General features: G+C 44.3%; 1 protein-coding gene across 2 annotated transcripts; it reads right to left on the reverse strand.

Annotated features, from left to right (window-relative positions):
* Window positions 1-589: 589 nt before the first annotated feature.
* Window positions 590-20261, reverse strand: E2F6 (E2F transcription factor 6). 2 transcript variants are annotated; one of them, XM_043917148.1, is made up of 7 exons: window positions 19771-20261; window positions 11750-11804; window positions 8424-8640; window positions 5705-5860; window positions 4629-4743; window positions 3114-3270; window positions 590-2598 (listed from the first exon to the last, which is right to left on the reverse strand). In XM_043917148.1, exons 1-7 carry the CDS (start codon window positions 19876-19878, stop codon window positions 2549-2551), a joined length of 858 nt encoding a protein of 285 aa, XP_043773083.1. In that variant the 5' UTR covers window positions 19879-20261; the 3' UTR covers window positions 590-2548. The 2 variants fall into 2 exon arrangements, with proteins under 2 accessions (XP_043773083.1, XP_043773084.1); XM_043917149.1 differs by having other exon boundaries at window positions 8424-8564; window positions 19771-19842.
* Between the last annotated feature and the right edge of the window lie 4016 nt (window positions 20262-24277).

The raw sequence follows: 24277 nt of genomic DNA on the forward strand, positions 1-24277 counted from the left end.
AAAGGTGCAATTTCCTAAAATCAGACAACAATGGAAGTTGACTCTGACTTTCATAGATGACTTCTCTGTAGCAGGCAACCATGTTTGCTAAAATTTTACCCACAGTAGTGTCTTTTAAAATTGCCATTGAACTTCTCAAACCCTGCTGCTGCTTTATCAACTACAGTTTATATTCTCAATCCATTGTTGTCACTTCAATTTTCACAGCATCTTCACCCAGATTAGAGCCCAACTCCAGAAATCATGTTGTTTCATCAATAAGAAGCAACTCATCTATCAAACTTTTTTTTTTTATAACAGATGTAACAAAATGAAAAAAAACCTGACATACTGCAAGAATTACCACAATGTGACACAGACATGAAATGAGCAAATGCTTTTAGGAAAAGTGCTCACGGACTTGCTGGACACAGGGGGGCCAAACCTTCAGTTTTTAAAAAATCACAGTATGGCAAAGCATAAAATGAGGTACGCCTGCACAGAGATGGGCAGTGCTGTTGAGGACAGAGCCGGGAGGAAGAGCCTGGAGGCCCGGTTCAACGATGCTCACTTTAACAGTTGTGAAAAGAAGAGACGAAACACCAGAAGCTGGAGTGATGAAAAAGAGTCATTTATGTAACATGTCTACAGTTTACAGAGGGCTTTCGTTTACACAATCTCACATTACTCTCAGAATGATTTGCAAAGTAGAACACTTTGTCACATTTCACAAGTAAGGAACTGCTGCTTAGAAAAATGCTATCACCTGTGGCCATGCTTCCTTTGTGGGTTTTGGGGGCACCACCTTCTTCAGCCATTTTTTCCCTCCTCCTTTTTTCTCTCTTGGGAAAGGCTTTTTCTTTGGTGAAAGTGTTAAGTTGCTCAGTCGCGTCCGACTCAGCGACCCCATGGAAATCTCCAGGCAAGAAACTGGAGTGGGTACCTCCCCTTAAAATAAATGCTAACGGGCCTTTCCTCTTCTCCTGCTGGTACCCTCTCATTAGGTGGCCTCACCCACTCATGTTTAGCCATCACATGTAACTGACAGCTGCCAAATGTACAATGCAGAGCCTGGAATCCTCCGCGGAGCACTTGACCTATACACACAACTTCTGCCTCGTGGCCAAGGCCTGCAGAGGCAGCTGCTAAGGACTGTGAGGAGGGAGGAGGCTGGTGTTCAGCTGAGGGACAGGACTGCAAAAGCCACTGGAGCTCGGAGGTGTGCGAATCCTACATACTTGACATGATTTTCCAGCATGTTGATTTTTTATTCCTAAGCTAACTCTTTTTCTACATGGTCCTAATCTCACGTCACCTCAATTCTTTCTTTCAAAGTGAGAGAAGTTTAAAATATGAATCTGAATGATATAAGAATTTTGAATGGTATGAGCCAAGCATTATCAGTCTAATTATACCATTCACTCACTCACTCACTCACCTGATTTGTTCAAACATTTATCGAGCGCTTTTCAATTGCCAGGAGTGGCGCAAGGCGTTGGGCTTAACAATGATTAAGACAAAGTCCCCCAAGGAGCTCACAGTCTAATGGTAAACTACTGAGTAAACTGAGGCACAGAGTGGTAATGACTTACCCGATGAGGTAGAAAGAGCGAGGTGCTCAGGAACATGGGACTAGAGCTGGAGAGAGGGCAGGGGACCACTGACTCATTGTAAATAAACCCCTCTGGTTGAAAAGCAAGGCTGCGTACAGAAACATATTACAAAATCTTGCAAAAAAGGTTAAAATAGTTTACAACTGTCACCATGACTGAATTCATGTCTTGCAAGGAATTCAGTCATGAGCTGATGGCATTTCTGCACTTGTCCCCAAAGCTTGGGGCACGTCAGCAGTCTGCTTGGACACAATGACTCTGTAGGGAGCCTGAAGTCCAATTTTAGCACTGGGAAACCATACTGAAATACTTGCATTAAATCCACAAACTTTAACTGCACACATATTTATAGTACTTCTACATGTAGAAGTTAGGGAAAAAACTCTCCTCTAACCCTCATTCGGAGGATTCTAATAAGTTATAGATACCACAGAAATTAGAGAATATGTCTGTTACTTTCCATATTTACATTTTGGCTGTACAAGGGTGAACAGTCTCACTTAGACGTATATCACAAGTGATCTAGACATTATACAAATATGTACAAAGACATCACATCAGGTGTGTGCACACACCCATCCATGCAGACATGAACCCATGTAAGGCAACTTCTTTTGTGACAACAACACGCGATCCGCGCGGCAAAGGGCAGAGTCCACGAGGAGCTGTCCACCCAGCCTGCCTGTCTGTTTCAGTGACAGTCGTGTGATTCAGTAATTTCTGTAGGCAAGATGACTGCTTCACTGGCAAAAAAGCAGTGAATAATTATACAAAAAGCTGTTTTCAAATGCAGAAACCGCCATTATCCAGGAATCTAAGGAGCAAAGTGCTTGGAGGCACTCCTGGCCTTCTTGCAGCTACCAAGAATGAGAAAACGGCAGGGACGATTTATTGCTCTGAGGATCTTCATCCACACAGGAGTCCAAGAGACTCCATGCATGGACCGTCAAACACCATCAGTTGCTCACTTCAAGCACTTCCTCACTTTGATGTGGAGGATTTTCTTCTGAAAGATAAACACGGGAGAAATCTTCCTAAATGAAGGTCTCAAAGGCAGGCAGCTAAGAGAACATTCAAATTTTTAAGACAAAATAGGAAGACCTCAGTCAAGAACCATATTCTTACATGAGTGGCATAAGGCCAATGTTTCCAGTCTCACAAGAATAATAAACCAGGACTCAAGCATGAGCCTGAGGACCTGGGTCAGAGGATCAGCCTTCTCTACAGAGACCACACTCCAAAATCAACTACAATTCTAACTTTTCACAGGTATCAAAATTACACGGGATTTAACAACAGGGTTGTTAGAAACAGTAAGCAACTATAGTAAGAATTACCCTGTAATTTTTAACTCATGTTTTTGTAGCTAGGAAGAGTAAACATATCTTTAAGGCCATAATATTCATTTTATGAATATTATTCATAAATATTCATATCCATAATATTCATTTGTTAAACTATATACATTTAAAAAATCATTAGAGTCTTAAATTTTCCTAATCACAAAATCGGCGTGTTTACCTTTCTCAGGTTGAGGGAGCTCCGAAGGCTTGCTTTTGGATGAAGAGGTCCCTACACTGTCTGACGTTTTATTACTTGAGTGGGAACCCTGCTCCACTTCACATAAATAAACATCAATGGGTCCTTTGGTGCTCCTGATATGTACTGTGATAGAATCCTAGCACAAGATACAGAAAGCATTAAGATGAATGAGAGGATTCATGAATTACATTTTTTTACTTTCTAGAACTGTAGAAGTTTCAAGGGACACTTCTGGAAATTCTCATCCAGGTCGTTTCTTTGCTGTCATATATTTGAGAATATCATGTATTTGCTTAGCCTGAACCACAGGAAGCACTCATTAGGAAGCATCACCTTGAAGTCACAATTTGAGTGTGACTAGAATAAACAAAAGGTGTTCCTTAACTGTAATACACTGTCCAGTAACAGCTAGGGTCTCACGTGGACTGTGCTCTTCTAGGGATAAAAGGGGAAGGTGGGTGAGAGTCACCTCACCGAGGGAGGTGAAGTCCCCTATTGCAATGAAGAGGACACAACTTCAGCGCTGACGGGTCTATCAGGCCATCAGCACTCCATCTGTCCTAAGAATGGTCTCACTCCTTGGTTGAGTCCACCCTGACCACGCATCTATCGACAAGTATCTTTCAACACAAACTTTCCTGCAAGCAGCTGACAGTATTTCCATTTACACATTAATTTTATTTTTCATTTTAAATGTTTAATTTAGTGTCCTCCTTTATTTGTGAGTCTTTTATGAGTTTGGTTAGTGAGTTAATTCCCCAGAGCCCTGTTTGACACTGGATCTTAACACTGAGGCCAATTCTTGGTGATTCCTCTAAGAGGCCATGATAGTACAATGGCTAAGAATAGATTCTGAAGCCAAACTGTCTGGGTTTGAATTCTGTTTTTCTTACTTACTGTATGATGGTAAGAAAGTTTATCTTTCTGTGCTTTAGATTTCTCATCTGTAGAGGATAATAATCATGACTGCTGAGTTTGTTGTGTTACTCAAAACACATTAAACACATTAAAATGGGTGAAGTGCCTTGAGCTGTGGATCAGGTATGCAGCTAACATGCACACACTAGTTATCAAGTTACTGGGACTGCAACAATGCACTGGCTTGCCTCCCTTTGTTGTTGTTTAGTCATACAGTTGTGTCGAATTCTTTGTGACTCATGGACTGCAGTCCACCAGGCTCCTCCGTCCATGGGATTTTCCAGGCAAGAACACTGGAGTGGGTTCCCATTTTCTTCTCCAGGGGATCTTCCCAACACAGGGATTGAACCCGCATCTCCTGCATTGTAGGCAGATTCTTTACTGCTGAGCCACCAAGGAAGCCCCTGTTTCCCTTTAAACGTTCTTAAGAACAGGGGGGTGGAGAATTCTTGCTTGGAGAATCCCCATGGACAGATGAGCTTGGCGGGCTAAAGTCCATTAAGTGGCAAAGAGTCGGACATGACGTGAGCAGCTAAGCACGTGCACACACACAGACACAAAAGCAGGGCTACCTACCTTCCTGGGAGCTGGAACATCCAATCTGGTTTCTGCCGGTGCTTTAACTGCGATTACAATCTGTTCATGGAAGGCTTGGATGCTATGAATGTCTTGATACGTCACATATGCTAGTGTAAAAATCAGTTAAGGGTCTCTAAGCAGAGGATGGAGATTAAAAAATTATTTCATAAGTAATTCTTACTATTTCATCAACGATCCTTAGGATTTTACGAAGTGTTTTACAATATAACTCAAAAGAATTCTTTTATACTACTATGATAGTGATAACACTTTCTGGACAAAAAATAGTAATAAAGTCTGGGTGTTTAAAACAAAGACAACACATGAAGGTATTCAAACCTCCCTGCACTTCTCCCTATCATTGCTACATTTTATGAGAATCTCTGGAGAAAAATAAGTGTTTTGATGAGAATCTCCTAAAATGTAAGGGAGAAAGAATCTGTTAGTAGTAGAAACAACTTAGAAAACCAGTTTTTCAGGACTATCAACTACTCATGGGACTGCTCTCATCCCAAACTATTTTCAATCTTGCTACCTGAATTTTTCTCATCTTCTTTTATTGTGTTGCTTGAAATTTTACCACTTACCTGATTTAAAGGGTTTCACCAGCATTTTTTTTTTTTAAACTCCACAGACCTTTTTGACTGAGTCCAGTAACAGCATTTACTTTCCTTCTAATAACTGTATTGTGGAAACAGGAGTTTTTGACTGGGGTAGAATTTAAGTAAATTTGAAACGTGAACTAGCTCAGTATCAGTGACACCTCAGAAAGGTGCTGCATGGGGAACACGGCAGCAAAACTGTCTAGGAGACTTGGGAGGCGATCAGAATCAAAGACAATCTCCCCCTCTGGTCCCAGAGACACTGTCTTGAAGAGCATGACCATCCAACTGTGTCAGGCTTGGTGGACTGGAAAGGCAGTTTCAGTACCATTTCTATGGCAGTTCATTCACTTCTAAAGGTCTCATTTTCTATCTTAAATATATTAATTAAATTACCAAGTTGAGCCTACTATTTAAGGTAATTGCTTTGGGACAATTTTTTTTTTTTTAAAGGTACAGATTAAAGGATATCTTTCATTTTCTTTGTCATCTGTCAACTCAAACAATTGCTGAGCACAATCCTTGATTAACTCATCCAGGGCATCTTCCATTGTTGATAAGTCAGACAGCTCCTCCTGCAGCTTCTTCTGTTGGGGCACTGCTCCAAAATTGCTAAGATCAGAGCCTCTTTAAAAGAAAAAGATCCCCATCAACAACATCTGGGAGATTACAAATTAATACAAATTAGGTTACTGGAATGTCTCCAGAAGTTTACACCTGGTGTCTCCCACAAGAACAGACAATAGGTAACAAACTCCACTCATGCTCTCCTGTTATTCTAGACAACCATTACTTCTCTTTGGTTTTTGTCCCTATTTCTATTCCCTGACAAAGAAACTTTAAAAACAAAACCAACATCACAACCCTCTGGAAATCAGAAGTTCTACGGAAAGCTTACTAAAGTTCAGTGAGCAGTGAACTGAGTCAGTAGCACCTAGATTCAGCCCAGCTCTGCTTTCCACAGTATGACTTTTGACAAGTTCTTGTCCATTTGTGTTTGTGCTCATTCGTGTCTGACTCTTTTACGACCCTTTGGACTGTGGCCTGCCGGCCTCCTCTGTCCGTGGGATTTTCCAGGCAAAGATACTGGAGTGGATTGCTATTTCTTCTTCCAGGGGATCTTCCTGACTCAGAGATCGAACCAGCTTCTCCTGTGTCTTCTGCACTGCAGGTGGATTCTTTACCCACTGAGCCATGGGAGAAGTCCTTTTGACAAGTTACAGTCTCATGGCAGAAAGTGAAGAACTAAAGAACCTCTTGATGAAAGTGAAAGAGGAAAGAGAAAAAGTTGGCTTAAAGCTCAACATTCAGAAAACTAAGATCATGGCATCCGGTCCCATCACTTCATGGCAAATAGATAGGGAAACAGTGGAAACAGTGGCTAACTTTATTTTTCTGGGCTCCAAAATCACTGCAGATGGTGACTGCAGCCATGAAATTAAAAGACGCTTACTCCTTGGAAGCAAAGTTATGACCAACCTAGACAGTATATTAAAAAGCAGAGACATTACCTTGCCAACAAAGGTCCATCTAGTCAAGGCTATGGTTTTTCCAGTAGTCATGTATGGGTGTGAGAGTTGGACTATAAAGAAAACTGAGCACAGAAGAATTGATGCTTTTGAACTGTGGTGTTGGAGAAGATTCTTAAGAGTCCCTTGGATTGCAAGGAGATCTAACCTGTCCATCCTAAAGGAGATCAGTCCTGGGTATTCACTGGAAGGACTGATGCTGAAGCTGAAACTCTTGTTATTTTGGCCATCTCATGCGAAGAACTGACTCATTTGAAAAGGCCCTGATGCTGGGAGGGATTGGGGGCGGGAGAAGAAGGGGACGAAAGAGGATGAGATGGTTGGATGGCATCACTGACTCAATGGACATGGGTTTGGGTGGACTCCAGGAATTGGTGATGGACAGGGAGGCCTGGTATGCTGCGGTTCATGGGGTCGCACAGAGTCGGACACGACTGAGCGACTGAACTGACCCTTTAGTTTTTACACATGAAAAACAGCACATACTGGCCAAACGACAGTTCATCTGCTAAAATTCTGAGCCTTTAGTTTTCCCTACAGTGCATATTTAATCTGGTTCTACCTGAAAATAATAATTTTTCAAAGATTTATTTTCTTTATTACGGTCTGCCCCAATATGATGTGACTTGAGCAACTACCAATATTCATTCTTTTCTTCGATCTTTATAGAAAATTAAGAGGGGAGAGGCTGTTACAACTTTACCTTTTGCTCGCTAGTTCTCAAATCTGATTCTAATTAGTGTCTTAGAACACAATCCGACATTAGCCCCTAAAATGTTAGCTATTATTCAGCTGCTGCTGCTGCTGCTAAGTGGTGTCAGTCATGTCCGACTCTGCAAACATGTTCAAATTAAAATTCAATTTGAATTTCTGTACTACTAAAAAAATAACCTCCTTTATGAACCCCTTTCCTCTAATAGTGAAGTTAACTACTGAGAATCATTTAATGATCTTTGCTGGTAGATTTTTCTTTTGCCTGCAAGGTATCTAGGTACTTATATGCTGGAACTGTTTCTTACTGATTCAAAATACTTGTGTGTTGTTAAGTATGACCGCTCCCTTCCTTTGTGTGTGTGTGTGTCCCCCACGCTTATCTATATGTAATAACTACATTTATACTATAAGGTCTTCTTTTCCTGAAATCCTTCCTAATCATACGCTAAGTATTTACCAATTAACTCTGAGATACGCAGCCTCCTGAATTTTTTTTTTTTAACATTCAGGGAATTGCTTCCAAGCCTGACCTGCACCATAACCCGGGGGTCGCTGTTAAGAAGGCAGGTATCTGGGTTCTCCCAGAACTGAACTACAGCCCCTTGGGAGGAGGCCTCTCCATGTTCACCACACTCCAGAGCAAGAACCACTGTTTTACCACCGTAACTGATGCCCCCTGGTATCAATGATCAACTGGAACTGAGGAAATATTTTTTTTTAAAAATTCCTACACAATCAGATGCCCACTTATCTTGAAAAGTGAAATTCCTAAAACTAATCATGACTCCACTCAGCTTTTCCATAATATTGGGATATTATATGGCTTTTAGTTGGTACCAAGTAGGAAAAAAGAAAACAAACCATTGATAGTACCTAGTTTGTTTTAAGCACAGTATTGTCACTTATTGAGGAGAAAAAAAAACATGAAAAGTTTGAAAACAACTCACATCCACCGAATATGGTTCTTAGACTTCTTTTCAACCAGGTTGATTCCATCTAAGACGTTGGTGATGTCATACACTCTTCGTTTTCGTACTCCCAGTTTCGTTGCAACCTTGTTTAAGTCAAGAATGCCCCCAGGAGCAGATCTGACAAGATCCATAAATTTTCGAGTTAAATAAACCAGTGATACATCAAAACGAGGTCTCTTCACTTTTAGTGCTTCTGGGATACAAAACAAACACAATTCGTAAAATTTTAAATAGCATTTCTTTCTCAATTTATTAAAAAGACCATTTATTTCTTCTTGATCAATAACCACAGACACCTACAGATATTCTACCCACTGACCAAATCATAGCTAATTTTTACAAAATCGACTTCTCAAAATGGATGAAAATTTATTAGCCTATTCCAGGTAAACAAAGGCTTTAGACTGAAAGGAATATTTGAAATATGCAACCAGTTCCCCCTGAGTATGTGAATCTGAACGGCATCGTATCAGACATAAATGGTGAGCCTGCATCTATATCCATACCACTCTCAGGAGCAGGATTAGAAATAATGTTTACAATCAAATTTCTCATTTGGTCCTCAAGTCATGAAATTCTTTATGAAGCCAAGTTAGAGATCTAGCTTTAAAAAAAAAGGTTTAAAATGTCCCTATACGTGTCATAGTGTAAACCAACCTGATGAAATCTGGAAAGGGCTCAAATCAGTCTTCTAATTAGCATGGTTAGGATATACCTTGAGGGAAAGTGGCGTGACTATTTTTCAAAATATTCATTACCCTATATTAACAGATAAGCAAATGAATAGGGAAAAATCTCTTTAATTCCCTCATTTACTCATTGCTACGGTTTTCCAGATTCCCCGACACTACACATACATTTTCACATGCCCACGTCAATATGTAAATATATACAGTTTTAAAAAGCGAGAACAGAAACACACCGCTTTTTGACACACTGCTTCTTAATTCAGTATTATGAACATCCTGATGTGTCAGCAAATTTATTTCAACTTTATTCTTTATGGCTGCATATTTAACTGCATGGAATATTTGCTCAACTCAGCCCAATGTGGGAAATTCAAATTATCTCTAATTTTACTATTTTGCACAATACTTCAATGAATCTCCTAGAAGCTAAATTTTTGCATGCGTCTTTGCTTCCTTTAGATAAGTTTCAAGATGTGGAATTGTTGAGTAAAAGTGTATTTTTAAACGCTGCCAAACCTGCTATTTAGGATGTGGGTTCTATCAGTTTTACAAAGTTTATAAGGGCCTCCTCTCTTGCCCTTGCCAAAACTGAAGATTATCATTCTTTCCATCTTTCCCAGTTTGATACATGGGAAATAGATGGGCAAACAGTGGAAACAGTGTCAGACTTTATTTTTTGGGGCTCCAAAATCACTGCAGATGGTAACTGCAGTCATGAAGTTAAAAGATGCTTACTCCTTGGAAGGAAAGTTATAACCAACCTAGATAGCATATTAAAAAGCAGAGACATTACTTTGCCAACAAAGGTCCATCTAGTCAAGGCTATGGTTTTTCCAGTGGTCATGTATGGATGTGAGAGTTGGATGGTGAAGAAAGCGGAGTGCCGAAAAATTGATGCTTTTGAACTGTGGTGTTGGAGAAGACTCTTGAGAGTCCCTTGGACTGCAAGGAGATCCAACCAGTCCATCCTAAAGCAGATCAGTCCTGGGTGTTCATTGGAAGGACTGATGCTGACGCTGAAACTCCAATACTTTGGCCACCCCATGCGAAGAGTTGACTCATTGGAAAAGACCCTGATGCTGGGAGGGATTGGGCGCGGGAGGAGAAGGGGACGACAGAGGATGAGATGGTTGGATGGCATCACTGACTCGACGGACACAAGTAAACTCCGGGAGTAAACTCCGGGAGGTGGTGATGGACAGGGAGGCCTGGTGTGCTGGGATTCATGGGGTCGCAAAGAGTCGGACACGACTGAGTGACTGAACTGAACTGAACTGAATAGTTCTTATGGTTTAGTGCGCAGAGGAAATAAATTCTACAAATAATTTAGCTGTACTCCTGGTGTGGAGTATGTGATTACATTTTTTTTCCTACTTCACAGCACACCACAGAATGCTTCAAAGGAAACAGTCATCCTATCTTCAATCAGAAATGTTCTTCTCCTGAACCTCTATAATATTATATTCAACTTAAAGACCACTGGTGGTTACTCCAAGAAACAAAAGGACATATTTTATAATGTAAATGTCTTCTATGTGGAGACCACTCCTATACTTAAAGATTAAACAGGATTAAATAGGAAATTTTTTTCAAAAAAGTAGAAGATAGTCATCATTCTATAAAATCTTGCAAGATTACAAATGAGAAATTCTGACTTTAAAAACATTTACATCTGACTCTTGACCTAGACAAGAGTTAACCTATGTATAATTTACTATATAATGTGAATCCTATCTGCAGATTCAATCAATCCATCTGTTTGGCTGAAATCACCATCGTGTTTCTGTGTTAAGAGAGACCCCATGGGCAGCAGGGAGGGCCTGGCAGAGACGACTGGCGTGGGCAGCTGTGCCAGGGTGGCCTGCTCAGGAAGCAGGACCTGACCCAGGGATAAGACTGCATGCTCAAGTCTGAGCAGGGGGATGAATTCTGATTGGACAAGTTACTTAATCCCTCTGGGCCTCCGTTTACTTGTCTACCAAATAGAAGTAATAATCCATACCTTTACTTTGAAAGGTTGCTGTGATAATCCATGTAAAGAGCTAAATACAGGCCAGGCACTGCATGAGCTCAATACACGTGAGACACGAGTGTAAGTCATGGCATGGGGCAGACGAAGGAAATGCTTCCAGAGGAAAACTGGGGGCCAGATATGGGTGGGACTGTGGGGGTTGCTGAGGAGAAATGAAGGCTACCATTAAGATTCATACTGGATGTCTAGGCATCGTGTATCCCCTGAGATTAGGATAGGAGTAGATGGAAAGAGCACAAGGAACCACAGGAAACCAGGAGGGCAAAGACTGTCCTCATGTTTCTTGCCAAACTGCCTGCAATTCCACTGATGACAACAACTGCTCTCACAGAACTCTGGGAAATATCCCTAAACTCGGACCATTTAGGGAAAAAAAAAGACATTTCCAAAGCAATGAAGAATAAACTGGCATTTGTGCACAATGACAGCCCACAACCTCAGGAGTTTTTGCTGAAATTCCAAGCTTGACATAGTACACTTTATTTAAGTTACTCATCAACTCAGGTACCTTTATAATAAGTTACTGAAATCATAAGAAGGTCAAATGGCAGAACCTAAAACCTATTCAGGAATCAACTTACTTCTCATGGACACATATTGTACGTTATCTTCTAAGTTAATCCTTATTTTTGATGGCTGGAAAAGAGAAGATACAGAAATTTAACTTAGTAATTTAATTACAAGCAAATGAATAGCAAAAAAAAAGAAAAAAACCACAATGCAAATGAACAGCATTTTACTGGATAATATAAAGGTTTGTCCTTTTTTTCACCCTGGGAAATAATTATGGTGTGAGGAAACCAGTCCTCCTAAACTACATTTATGCTAACTGTCATCACATCTGACAGAGTTTACACACTTGCATTTCTGAAACTGCATGGGCCTCTATAGGTACAGAAAGGGGAAGTGAAAGTCGCTCAGTTATGTCCAACTCTCTGTGACTCCATGGACTATACAGTCCATGGAATTCTCCAGGCCAGAATACTGGAGTGGGTAGCCTTTCCCTTCTCCAGGGGATGTTAGCAACCCAGGGATTGAACCCAGGTCCCCCTCGTTGCAGGCGGATTCTTTACCAGCTGAGCCACAAGGGAAGCCCGTAGCTACGGAAGCAGTAGTTACAGAGGTGGGGTGGGGGGAGAAAGGAAGGGTGGTGGCAGTAGAGAACGAATATTGGAATTTATTACTACATGGACATTAATTTACTGACTGTCTCAGGTACTGGGGATAAAAGGGAATTCAGAGGTGATCAGGACTCTGTCTCTGATCAGGATCTGTCTCTGACTCTGGAAGGTGAGGGAGAGATCTAAACCCAAACTAACAAATGCTCACCCTTTGCTAACTCAGTGTTAAGTGCCTCCGGAGAAATGAGCTCACAAACTTTCATTTTCAAAAGCAGCCATGCAGTCCCACGATAATGTAAAAACAGCATTTCTAATCATGCAAAATAATGCATGCAATGTAACTGGAAACTTCGGTATCAGATTAATAAAACACTTCTTGTAAATCCCTGAGGCAACCAGGAAATTAGTATAACAGTAGCTCCACTGGCAATGCTCATCATTTTACTATCTACTTAAAGGCTATGAAGGCTTACATAAACTTGTCGTAACATCTGCAGTACACTTAAAAATTGTTTTTTGCAAAACATATATAAATCCTAACCATGAAGCTAATGAAGAGAAACCCATATTAGCCTTTTGCTTAGAACAAAGTATAATGATGTCATGTGTCTCCAGACAGGCTGTGGGCGGGTTTAGCTTCTGTTTAAGTGAAAAAACTGCCCTCAATGGGGCCGCAGCAAGATTGGGGGATTCATGAGGAGCTCTAAGAGAAGAGTCACCAGAACTCTGGGGTGTAGCCAGCAATTCTCAGGAGAGGGACCCCCCAGCCAAGCCTTGGAAGACAAGCCAGATTTTGCAGGAACCTGTGGGAGGTTGGAGAGAGAAGATAAATAATTCTTGGTGCAGGAAGTGACATGAATAAAGGTATGGAAATACAAACTACCTGGCACCTTTCGCGAGGCCACCTGGCTGGCCAGTATGAAATCGACTTGTCACTGAGGCTGGAAGGGCCTGCCAGCACCATGCTTGACACACAGGACTGTCAAAGTCGTGCCCTGGAGTTTGGCCTTTAGGCTGTAACCAGTGCAGAAACGCCACAGATTTCTGAACAAGACATGACATCCTTGGGCTCATGGTTCAGAGATCTAAGTACGGTGGCAATACGCCAAAAAGACTGAGGAACGGGGAAGCCTGAAGGTGAGGTGAGCAGCTAAGCAGCTCTCTCCCTGCTGGTGTTACTATACAAGCCTTGGCATGATGGTTCCCTTATCATTCACGACAAGATGATGGCATCTGTCAGGAAGCTAACTCGATACGGAATAACGCCCCTGAAGCAGAATTCCACTGTAAAATGAATTTAGTCGTTGGAATTTAAACACCTGCAGGTACACCTGCTGGGTGCAAAACCGGAGTGGGGAGAGCCTGTCCTGGGGCAGGGACTCTGCTTGGCTGGCTCTCAGGCAGTGCCGACAACAGGGACAGGCTGAAAGAAAGTGAAGCTGCTCAGTCGTGTCCAACTCTTTGCGACCCTATGTAGCCCACCAGGCTCCTCTGTCCATGGTGATTCTCCAGGCAAGAATACTGAAGTGGGTTGCCATTTCCTTCTCCAGGAGATCTTCCCAACCCAGGGATCAAACCTTGGTCTCCCACACTGCAGGCAGACTATTTACCCTCTGAGCCACCAGGGACACGTTGAAGGGCAGTGCTATTGAAGCCAAACTTCAGACCAGGGTGACCAACTGTCACTGCTATTTTTACATTCAACCCTTCTGCTAAAAGACTATGAGACAGAGTTGAACTACTGATGCAAAATTTCTTAAAAGAAAAAAAAAAATCCATCCTTATCACAGGGACCTGAAACACCCATCAACAAACACCCTAAGTTGCTACACTACTTCAATCACTGTAGCGTCACAATCAACCCTGAGAACGCACATAGACGGGATTAACAGAGCAGCAGCCCCAGGGGTCGTGCTGCAGACAAGACTTGTTCTTGGTTCAGAGCGGGAGGGCCCAGGCCCCCACTAGTGCTATCTCCCTATCTGCTCTTCGCATGTGCTCCAAGGGTGCCTTCCCTGCTCCAGACCCCTCCCTCTGGTCTCCTTATCTAGAAGGCTGCTATTCATGGCTTGGCACAGGGATGGTGGTACCTCAATTAGTAACATGAGAATGTATGATTTTCTTTCCCCCACATTCTTTGCTATAAACTACGTATGGGCTATCTTGGGATCTGTGGGGAAACATCCATTGGTTTTGATTCCCCACCACCCACCGAACAAAAAAACCCTCTCTCTTTCTTTTGGAAGACGCACGATAGCATCATGGCCTCTCAGGGGCTGACCTCCCAAGTAAAAATGGTGTAAATCCTACAGACCTACAATTTGGGAGATTTGCAATGAGTCAACAGCAATGACACATTCATCTCATTTATACTCAATAGTTCTTGGCTTAAGATGGGTTTCAGGACCACCAGGACTTCTCAGGTGCAGGGAGACTCTTCCCTCATCTGTAACACAGTGTAGGGACAAACTTCTAATTACAGCCCACTTTCCAAGCTATTGTGAAGATCAAATGACCAATTCTGTAAACTGTAAAAATCCAAAGAATGAATAAGAGACTATTATTGTTGTCGTCCTGTTTGAACCAGAACAGTTCTTGGCACATTCAGGCACTTGGCAAACATTTGTTAAACTAATGAATGGAAGAGTGAAATAGGATCTTGTCACGGATGATGTCAACTGATAAACAACAACGTGTATTTACAGACACAGGGACACCGGGAAAAGATGCCCTCTTAGATGCCCCATCTGTAAGGATCACTGAGATTAGGAGGCCTCAGGTTCTGTTTTCTAATACAGATTTATCATCTGGGGAGATTCAGTCTGACAATCCTGATTGGCCTTTCCAGCTATGCTAACTCTGGTGAACCACATTCGACAAACAGGTGAGGAGCTTTTCCTTGTCTCACAGGCCTAAAGATCTGGAGGAACTATATTTGAGGCTGTACTTAACGAGCTACACCGAAGAAGCCTGAACTCCTATCTTATTCTGAGTATAAAATCTGGTATCTTAAGGCTCAAATTATCCCAGATTCGGCCAATGGGAACCTTTTCAAAGTAGCTCCTGCAGAGGACACATCTTTTACCTTCTCGGTGTCTCGGGGATGGCAGTCCCCAGAGGAACATCCTCAAACTTCTATGGCACTAGATGCTGCTGCTTCTAGTGCAGACAGCCCACCCCTGGGGGCACTGCCAACATTTCTGTTCCTTCAAGGAAGCCTCCCTGAGAGGACACGCTCAGGCATCTCCCTGATGACCTGCCCACAGACAGCCTGCTCTGCTCAGTAGCGCCTGACTCTCTGTGACCCCCAGACTGTAGCCTGTGCGCCTGTCCATAGGATTTCCCAGGCAAGAATACTGGAGTGGGTTGCCATTTCCTCCTCCAGGAAATCTTCCCGACCCAGGGGTCCAACCCGCGTCTCCTCCATCTCCTGCACTGGCAGAAGATTCCTTACTGCTGAGCCAGCAGGGGAACCCAAAAGAGAGCCTGGTAGCAGCCAAACCTCAGACTTCCTAAAAAAGCTTGTGGCTCAAACACTCAAACTGCTCTCCTCACTTGTTCGGGTCTATTAATCTGTCTCCATGCTGAAACTATGGCGGCTGCGCTCAGCGCACACAGCTCTCTAGGAACCAGCAGCTCCTGGTAGGCAGGGTCAGCACATTCCAAGTCATTTCCTGATGCTCCAAGTTCCCACATCTCAAAACCTACACTTTGCAATTTAAGATCTCAAAGGAGAAAGAAGTAAAAGGTGAATTTCAGGGGCTAAAATCTTAAACACTGCTTCTAAATTGGTTAAAAATGTCTCTATACAGAGATGCTCGCTTGTCCTGAAACAGCCTGTTTGGGGGAGTAATATCCCTTTAAGAGCTCTGCAGGCACATACCTTTTTCCAGGGGTCTGCTTTCTAGTCACACATGCAAGTTTTCCTTATTTTTCAATGTGCAGACTAAATCCTATCTCTAATCATGTTCTGCCTTCATAAAATCCCAGTTTTTAAGCCATTTACCCCTGGGGGAAACATCAAACACTCAGCTGTACACAAAACTATTTTTTTTGCATAGCATTTAATAATACACAGTCTACTAAATACTTCTAGTCATTATCCAATTTTTCTAAAAAATGCTGAGAGAGGTGTTGAAGTCACCATTTCACAGCCAGGAAAATAAACATTCATACATTCAAACATTTGGAGGGTACCTACTTCATTCACTTAACAGCTATTTACCAAAATAGTTTTTTTGTTTTTGCAAGAAGCCCCAAGAGACGCTGGGGATGTACCAATGAAAGGCCAGAGCGGCTGCCCGGGCCTGAAGTGCCCCCATGCTGAGGAAGGGGTACGCAGGAAGCTCACAGGAGTGCCCAGCCCAGCCCAGAGGCTGGGTCAGCAAGGCTGCCCACAAATGACCTGTAATGGGAACCACAGGAGGTAACAAGGGAAAGTGTGCTCTAAAGAAAAAAATTTTTTAAAGGGGGAAGTACAGATATACAGAAGTCCAGAAGAATATAGACATATGGAAAATTCAGCAACCATAAGCAGTTCAGCAAAGATAAACCCAGGAGTCTGATGACATTAAGAAGTTTCTCCTCTATGATGAGAGCAGCTAGGAACCATGATAAGATTCTTTTAAGCCAAATGACATGATCAGAAATACACTTTAAAAAGACCATCATGGTTAGTTACTATATGGAGAATATATAGAAAAATCAGGGGCAAGATGAGAAGCAGGAAAACTAGTTGAGAAGATAGCAATCCGAAAGGCAGATGACAGCTAGAAGTGGCAAGTACTGGTGACTAATTTCTATTAGACAGGATGGAGGGGGTCCATTTGGAAAAGGTAAAGATGATGCGCAGGATACCAACTCGGGCAATATGGAGGGTGTGAGATCGAGAGTTGTCGCTTAAGCAAGACAATGAATTCCACTTCAGGTTATGAGTTTGAAATCTAGATAGAGGTGTGTAGTAGACAATTGGAAAGCTCTGAGCCCAATTTACAGATTTGGGAGTCATGACATGGTAACCAAAACTACCAGAGTGGATTGTTGTTGTTTAGTTACTAAATTGTGTCCACTCTTTTGTGACCCCATGGATTGCAGCCCGACAGACTCCTCTGCCCATGGGATTTCCCAGGCAAGAATACTGGAGTAGGTTGCAATTTTCTTCTCCAGGGAATCTTCCCTACCCAGGGAAATGAATCCATGTCTCCTGCACTAGCAGGCGAATTCTTCACCACTGAGCCATCAGAGAAGCCCTACCAAGAGTGGGACTATCTGAAATTTCAAGGGATACGTGTATCTTCTGATAATAAATGCAAAATAAAGTGTTTTTTCCAGAGTAAGAGTTCAGAGCTTTTATCAACTTCTAAAATAAGAAGAAAGTCTATGACAAACCTAGACGGCATATTAAAAAGCAGAGACTTTGCCGACAAAGGCCCATCTAGCCAAAGGTATGGTTTTTCCAGTAATCATGTATGAATGTGAGAGCTGGACCATAATGAAAGCTGAGTGCCAAAGAATTGATGCATTTGAACTGTGGTGTTGGAGAAGACTCTTGAGAATCCCTTGGACTGCAAGGAGATCCAACCAATCAATCCTAAAGAAAATCAGTCCTGAATACCCATTGGAAAGGCTGAAGATGAAGCTGAAGCGCCAATAATTTGGGCACCTGATGCAAAGAACTGACTCAGTGGAAAAGATCCTGGTGCTGGGATAGACTGAAGGCAGGAGGAGAAGGGGACGACAGAGGATGAGATTGGTGGATGGCATCACTGACTTGATGGACATGAGTTTGAGCAAGCTCCAATAGTTGGTGATGGACGGAGAAGCCTGGTGTGCTGGAAAATTCAGCAACCATAAGCAGTTCAGCAAAGATAAATCCAGGAGTCTGATGACATTAAGAAGGAGTCCACAGGTGGCAGAGTCAGACACGACTGAGCTGAACTGAAAAGAATAAGACCACCAGTACAAATAGTAATAGAAGTCACAAGAGTGCTGACTGACACCCCATATGAAGAGACTGTGGAGAAGGCTGAAGAGCTGAATAACACCAACATGAAAGGGATGGGAAAAGGAAGAGTTTACAAAAGAGAACAGGAGAGACCAGAGAGGCAGATGGAGTGCTGAGAGCATGTGTCCAAGGGGACGTCAATGGTGAGTTTCCAACAGAGTGAGTGGTCCACAGTGTTAAACCACATGCGCTGGACCTGACAAGGTTGCTGGCAACCTTGGTTAGGACAGTCCTAGAGTTGTGCTTAGGGCTGAGGTCCCCCAGCAGCGGGTCAAGGTGGTAATGAGATGTGAGCAAGAAGACCCAGAGTGCAAACAACTTTTTCAAAGAGTTTGGCTGTGAAGGGGAAGTGATATAGTAGGCGGAAAGACATAAGCGATTAAAGGAGGGATCTCTCAAAATGGAAATGGATTTAGGACATGGTTGGGTGGGGAAGATCCAATGGAGAAGGGATAGGTTACCCACTCCAGTATTCTTGGGCTTCCCTTGTGGCTCAGCTGGTAAAGAATCTGCCTGCAATGCGGGAGACCTGGGTTCGATCCCCGGTTTGCGAAGATCCCCTGGAGAAGGGAAAGGTTACCCACTCCAGTATTCTGACTTGGAGAATTTCGTGGTCTGTATAGTCCATGAGGTCGCATGAGCAACTTTTCACTTCACTTTCAAGTAATTGAGAATTTACCATTCTGGAGTCAGACACTGGGAGGTTCAACCCAGGCTTTTCTACTTACTAACCATAGAAAAACCACTTAACATCTCCAAGTCTATCTTGGCAACTGTCAAACAAGAATAATCCCTTAGGACCGCTGTGCAGAATTAAATGAGATGGCGCTCATCAACTATTTTGGAGCACTGAGTCCTCCTGGTGTCTGGATAATTTGACTTCAGGAAATATTTATTTACTAGTAACGGGAAGAAACCAGCAGAGAGGTCAAGAATGCGGGGAGAAATGGGAACTGACGGGTTTCTTCCACGGAAAAGTCCTGATAATCAAGGAGAATACACTGCATGCAGTCCAGAGCAACAGAAGAATTAAACGTTTCACAGGGAGTCTTAATCTCCCTCGCGTTTTCACTGTCAAAGAGGATGTAAGACGACAACGTGATGAATGGGTGGAGCTGTGGGGTGTGAGGTGTGGACACGGTTTTAAGCGGCTGCAGCTAAGAAGGAGTATGGGAGAGGAGGCTGCAGAGAACACGAAAAAGAGAGTTTGCAGAGACCCACTGAAATAAAAATGGGCGAGCATGCCAGTGTCAGGCAAAGCTGTGCAATTTTCTCCAACACTGCTCTGTGGCCCGAAGGAAAGATCGAGGAGGCTGACAACGTTATTTTGGAGCACATGGAAAGGATAAGGTAAAGCGTTTCAGTGGACGACGACGGCTCTGGTTCAGAGGACGTGACAGGCACTACGAGAACCCCGGGGGCCCGGGGACCCCCCACACGCACGCCGTTCCCCGCCCCCCACCCCGGGGGGGCTTACCAGCAGGCCCTCCACGTTGATGGGGTCGCGGCAGCGGCGGCGCACAGTCTCCTCCGCCGGGTCCACGAGCAGGCTGGGCAGCTTCTGCGCCGGCCGCTGCTGACTCATGCTGCCCGGCCAGTCGCTCCTCGCCTCGCACCCCCAAGAGCTCTCCCGCCTTCTCCCGCGCCGCTCAGGCAACGCCCCCCACACACAACACGCCGGGTCTCGGGGGGTAGGGGGGCGGGAGGGGAGAAGGGGGCGTCGTCAAGCACGAACCGAGCCCCTGGCCGGCTCAGAGGCGCCGCCTAACTAGACCGGCTGGCGGACCGGACGCGACCCCGGGAGGTGGGACGCGGGCGGGCTAGAGAGCACCTTGACCCGCGCACATCAGGACGCCAGTCCCGCCATTTTCCCGCATGCGCAGTGCGCCGCCGCCCCCCAGTGCGCATGCGCGCTGCCGCCGCCGCCGCCGCCGCCGCCGCAGCCCGAGCACTCTCCACGCGCCGCGCGCGGCCCCCAGCCGGGCGGGACAAGGGGGAGCCCGGGAAATCCCGGGGGGCGGAGTCCGCGGAGAGGACGGTACCGCGAGAGGAAGACGCGGCGTGGGAGGTCCAGACGGAGGGGTCGGGGCGGGAGGGACCCAGGCCGCTGGGACAGCTCGCTTGTGCCCCTCGGAGTTCTTGACCCTTCACCGCACTAATAACTGAACGTTCTCAGCGCGCAGGGAGTTAATTTACATCTCAGGCACGTGCCCACTGCTGATGCTTATTCGTCCGTGTTGGTCACCGAACCGTCGTGAAATTATTTACTGCTGTGCGTCTTTTTTTTCCCCCCTTCTTCTCCTTTCTTCCTTCCAAATGAAAATTTGAGAAATAAATGATTCCCTATGGTGTCGGAGATCGTGGTGGGCACAGGAGTTGCTCCTTTGAATTTGGCACAATCTCCAATTCTAGTGGAGGAGAGAGATAAAGAAAATGTTTAAAGCTGGAAGAATTGATGCTTTTGAACTGTTATAGAAGACTCTTGAGAGTCCCTTGGACTGCCTTTGCCAACAAAGGCCGGTCTAGTCAAAGCTATGGTTTTTCCAGTAGTCATGCATGGATGTGAGAGTTGGACTGTAAAGAAAGCTGAGCGCCGAAGGATTGATGCTTTTAAACTGTAGTGTGGAGAAGGCAATGGCACCCCACTCCAGTGCTCTTGCCTGGAAAATCCCATGGACGGAGGAGCCTGGTAGGTAGCAGTCCGTGGGGTCGCTAAGAGTCGGACAGGACTGAGGGACTTCACTTTTCATGCATTGGGGAAGGAAATGGCAACTAACTCCACTGTTCTTGCCTGGAGAATCCCGGGGACAGGGGAGCCTGGTGGGCTGCGTCTATGGGGTCGCACAGAGTCGGACACGACTGAAGCGACTTAGCAGCAGCAGCAAACTAGTGTTGGAGAAGACTCTTGAAACTCTTGGACTACAGAGAGATCCAACCGGTCCATCCGAAAGGAAATCAATCCCGAATATTCATTGGAAGGACTGATGCTGAAGCTGAAACTTCAATACTTTGGCCATCTGATGCGAAGAACTGACTCATTGGAAAAGACCCTGATGCTGGGAAAGATTGAAGGCAGGAGGAGAAGGGGAAGACAGAGGATGAGATAGCTGGATGGCATCACCGACTCAACGGACATGAGTTTGAGTAAACTCTGGGAGTTGGTGATGGACAGCCTGGCGTGCTGCAGTCCATGGGGTCGCAAAGAGTGGACAGGACTGAGCCACTGAACTGAAAACTGGAGCCACTTTGCTCTCTAGCAGTAGTTAATACAACGTTGCTTCCCAGGTGGCACTAGTGGTAAAGAACCCCCCTGAGGAGGCAGGAGGCTCAGGTGTAATCCCTGGGTCAGGGAGATCCCCTGGAGGAGGGCATGCAACCCACTCCAGTATTCTTTCTTGGAGAATCCCATAGTCAAAGGAGCCTGGTGGGCTACAGTCCATAGGGTCATAAAGAGTCAGAGATGACTGAAGTGACTTAGCACACATGCATGTAAATTAACTCAACTTCCATTACAAAAAGAAAAGAAAGTGTTTCAATAAGAAAACTTACATGTGCCACAAATCCAGGAAGCAGGTAATAAAAGGTGGAGTTTAAATGCCTATATAAATAAATAATAAAGCTGGAGCCAGAAGATGTGTCTTTCTGATCCTGGCTCCCCATGCTTAGATGTTTATAAGATCTGAAGAAAGTGAAAAAAAAGTGAAGTTGCTCAGTCGTGTCTGACTCTTTTCGACCCCATGGACTGTAGCCTACCAGGCTTTTCCGTCCTCGGGATTTTCCAGGCAAGGGTACTGGAGTAGGTTGCTATTTCCTTCTCCAGGGGATCTTCCCCACCCAGGAATCGAATCCGAGTTTCCCGTATTGCAGGCAGACGCTTTACCCTCTGAGCCACCAAGGACGCCCTATAAAACCTGAAACAAGCTGTTTAATCAGTCCCTGCCTCATTTTCCTTATTTGCTAAATGGGATTAAAGACTACTTACCTCCTAAAATTGTTGTGGGGATTAAATGAACTAATGAATGTAGTCTACTTAGAACTGGGAATAGCTAGGATTTGATACAAAAAGGCATTTGTTGTTGTTGTGTAGTGGCCAAGTTGTGTCTGACTCTTTGGCAGTGCCTTGGACTGTAGCCCACCAGGCTCCTCTGTCCATGGGATTCTTTAGGCAAGAATACTGGAGTGGGTTGCCATTTCCTTCTGCAGGGGATCTTCCCGACCCAGGGATCAAACCTGAGTCTCCTGCATTGGCAGTCAGATTCTTTACCATCTGAGCCAAAGGCAGCCTAAGGTGGGGCAGCAAGGCTTCCAGAGAAAGGTGGTTTCCCAACAGACTTAAATTTCTTGAGAGCAGAGATATTCTTTAATCTTTGTTTCTCCGGCATCTAGCACAGTTCCTGGCAAATAGTCAGTCAATTCGGTCGCTCAGTCGTGTCCGACTCTTTGCGACCCCATGAATCGCAGCACGCCAGGCCCCCCAGTCCATCACCAACTCCCAGAGTTTACTCAAATTCATGCCCATTGAGTCGGTGATGCCATCCAGCCATCTCATCCTCTGTCATCCCCTTCTCCTCCTGCCCCCAATCCCTCCAACATCAGGGTCTTTTCCAATGAGTCAACTCTTCACGTAAGGTGGCCAAAGTACTGAAGTTTCAGCTTCAGCATCAGTCCTTCCAATGAACACCCAGGACTGATCTTTAGGATGGACTGGTTGGATCTCCTTGCAGTCCAAGGGACTCTCAAGAGTCTTCTCCAACACCACAGTTCAAAAGCATCAATTTTTCGGTGCTCAGCTTTCTTCACAGTCCAGTTCTCACATCCGTACATGACCACTGGAAAAACCATAGCCTTGACCAGATGGACCTTTGTTGGCAAAGTAATGTCTCTGCTTTTTAATATGCTACCTAGGTTGGTCATAACTTTCCTTCCAAGGAGTAAGCGTCTTCTAATTTCATTGCTGCAATCACCATCTGCAGTGATTTTGGAGCCCAAAAAATGAAGTCTGACACTGGCAAATAGTAAGTGCCCCATAAGTGTTTGCTAGATGAATGACTTTAAATGAAGGATAACCTGGAGGAAGTCGCTAGAAGAGTTGGTTTTATTGCAGAATGGAGAATTTCCCAGAGTAATTAAGTGACACCTTTACCAACCGCAGTCTCTGAGAAGGCAAGCTCTGGAGAACAGAAATGGCTGTTTTTAATTAAAAAGAGACACAATCCAGCATTTGCTGTCTGTTTAGCATTCTGCTAAATGTTCTGTATACATTTCCTTATGTAAATCTTATATCAAAACTGAAAGATATGTATTTTTCTGCCCAATTTGCAGATTAGGAAAATAAAGATTAGCAAGATTTGTAAAAATTACCTGAAGTCCTAGCTAGGCAGTGACAGAGTCAGGATTTGACTTCATAACTGATTGATTTAGTATGGATCCTTGGGAAGATTCTTGAAGGGTGACTAGATTTTCTACGGCCACAGGTTGGGTCAGGGAGTGAAGGTGGGTGGGTCAGGGTGGGGGTGGCCAGCACTGCATTTCAGGCTGAAGGCAGAACGAGAGCACAGCTGTGGAGGGCCAGGGCTGTGACACTGCCCTCCAGATACTTACAATACCTGTGACTTGGTTTTACTCAACGTGAAGTGAAGTGAAGTGAAGTTGCTCAGTCGTGTCTGACTCTCTGCGACCCCATGGACTGTAGCCTACCAGGATCCTCTCTCCTTGGGATTCTCCAGGCAAGAGTACTGGAGTGGGTTGCCATTTCCTTCTCTAGGGGATCTTCCCAACTCAGGGATCGAACCCGGGCCTCCCGCATTCCAGGCAGGCGCTTTAACCTCTGAGCCACCAGGGAAGCCCCCAATATATTCAGTATATATATGCATAAAAGGATGGATGGGTGATGAACAGTAGAGTAGAATGGCTTGAGAAACATAAGATTTGGGATTCCACCAGAGATTATATTACCTCTGCAGTCTGTGGCTACCCCACAGTGT

Source organism: Cervus elaphus, chromosome 11, assembly GCF_910594005.1.
Source record: "Cervus elaphus chromosome 11, mCerEla1.1, whole genome shotgun sequence".
NCBI lineage: Eukaryota > Metazoa > Chordata > Mammalia > Artiodactyla > Cervidae > Cervus > Cervus elaphus.

Coding starts and splice junctions, on each gene's coding strand:
- E2F6 (XM_043917148.1), bottom strand. CDS start 19,878: ATGAGTCAGCAGCGGCCGGCGCAGAAGCTGCCCAGCCTGCTCGTGGAC. Junction 11,805..19,770: donor TCAACGTGGAGGGCCTGCTG/GTAAGCCCCCCC, acceptor TCTCTTTTCCAG/CCATCAAAAATAAGGATTAA. Junction 3,271..4,628: donor ATGTTCCAGCTCCCAGGAAG/GTAGGTAGCCCT, acceptor ATCTTGTGCTAG/GATTCTATCACAGTACATAT.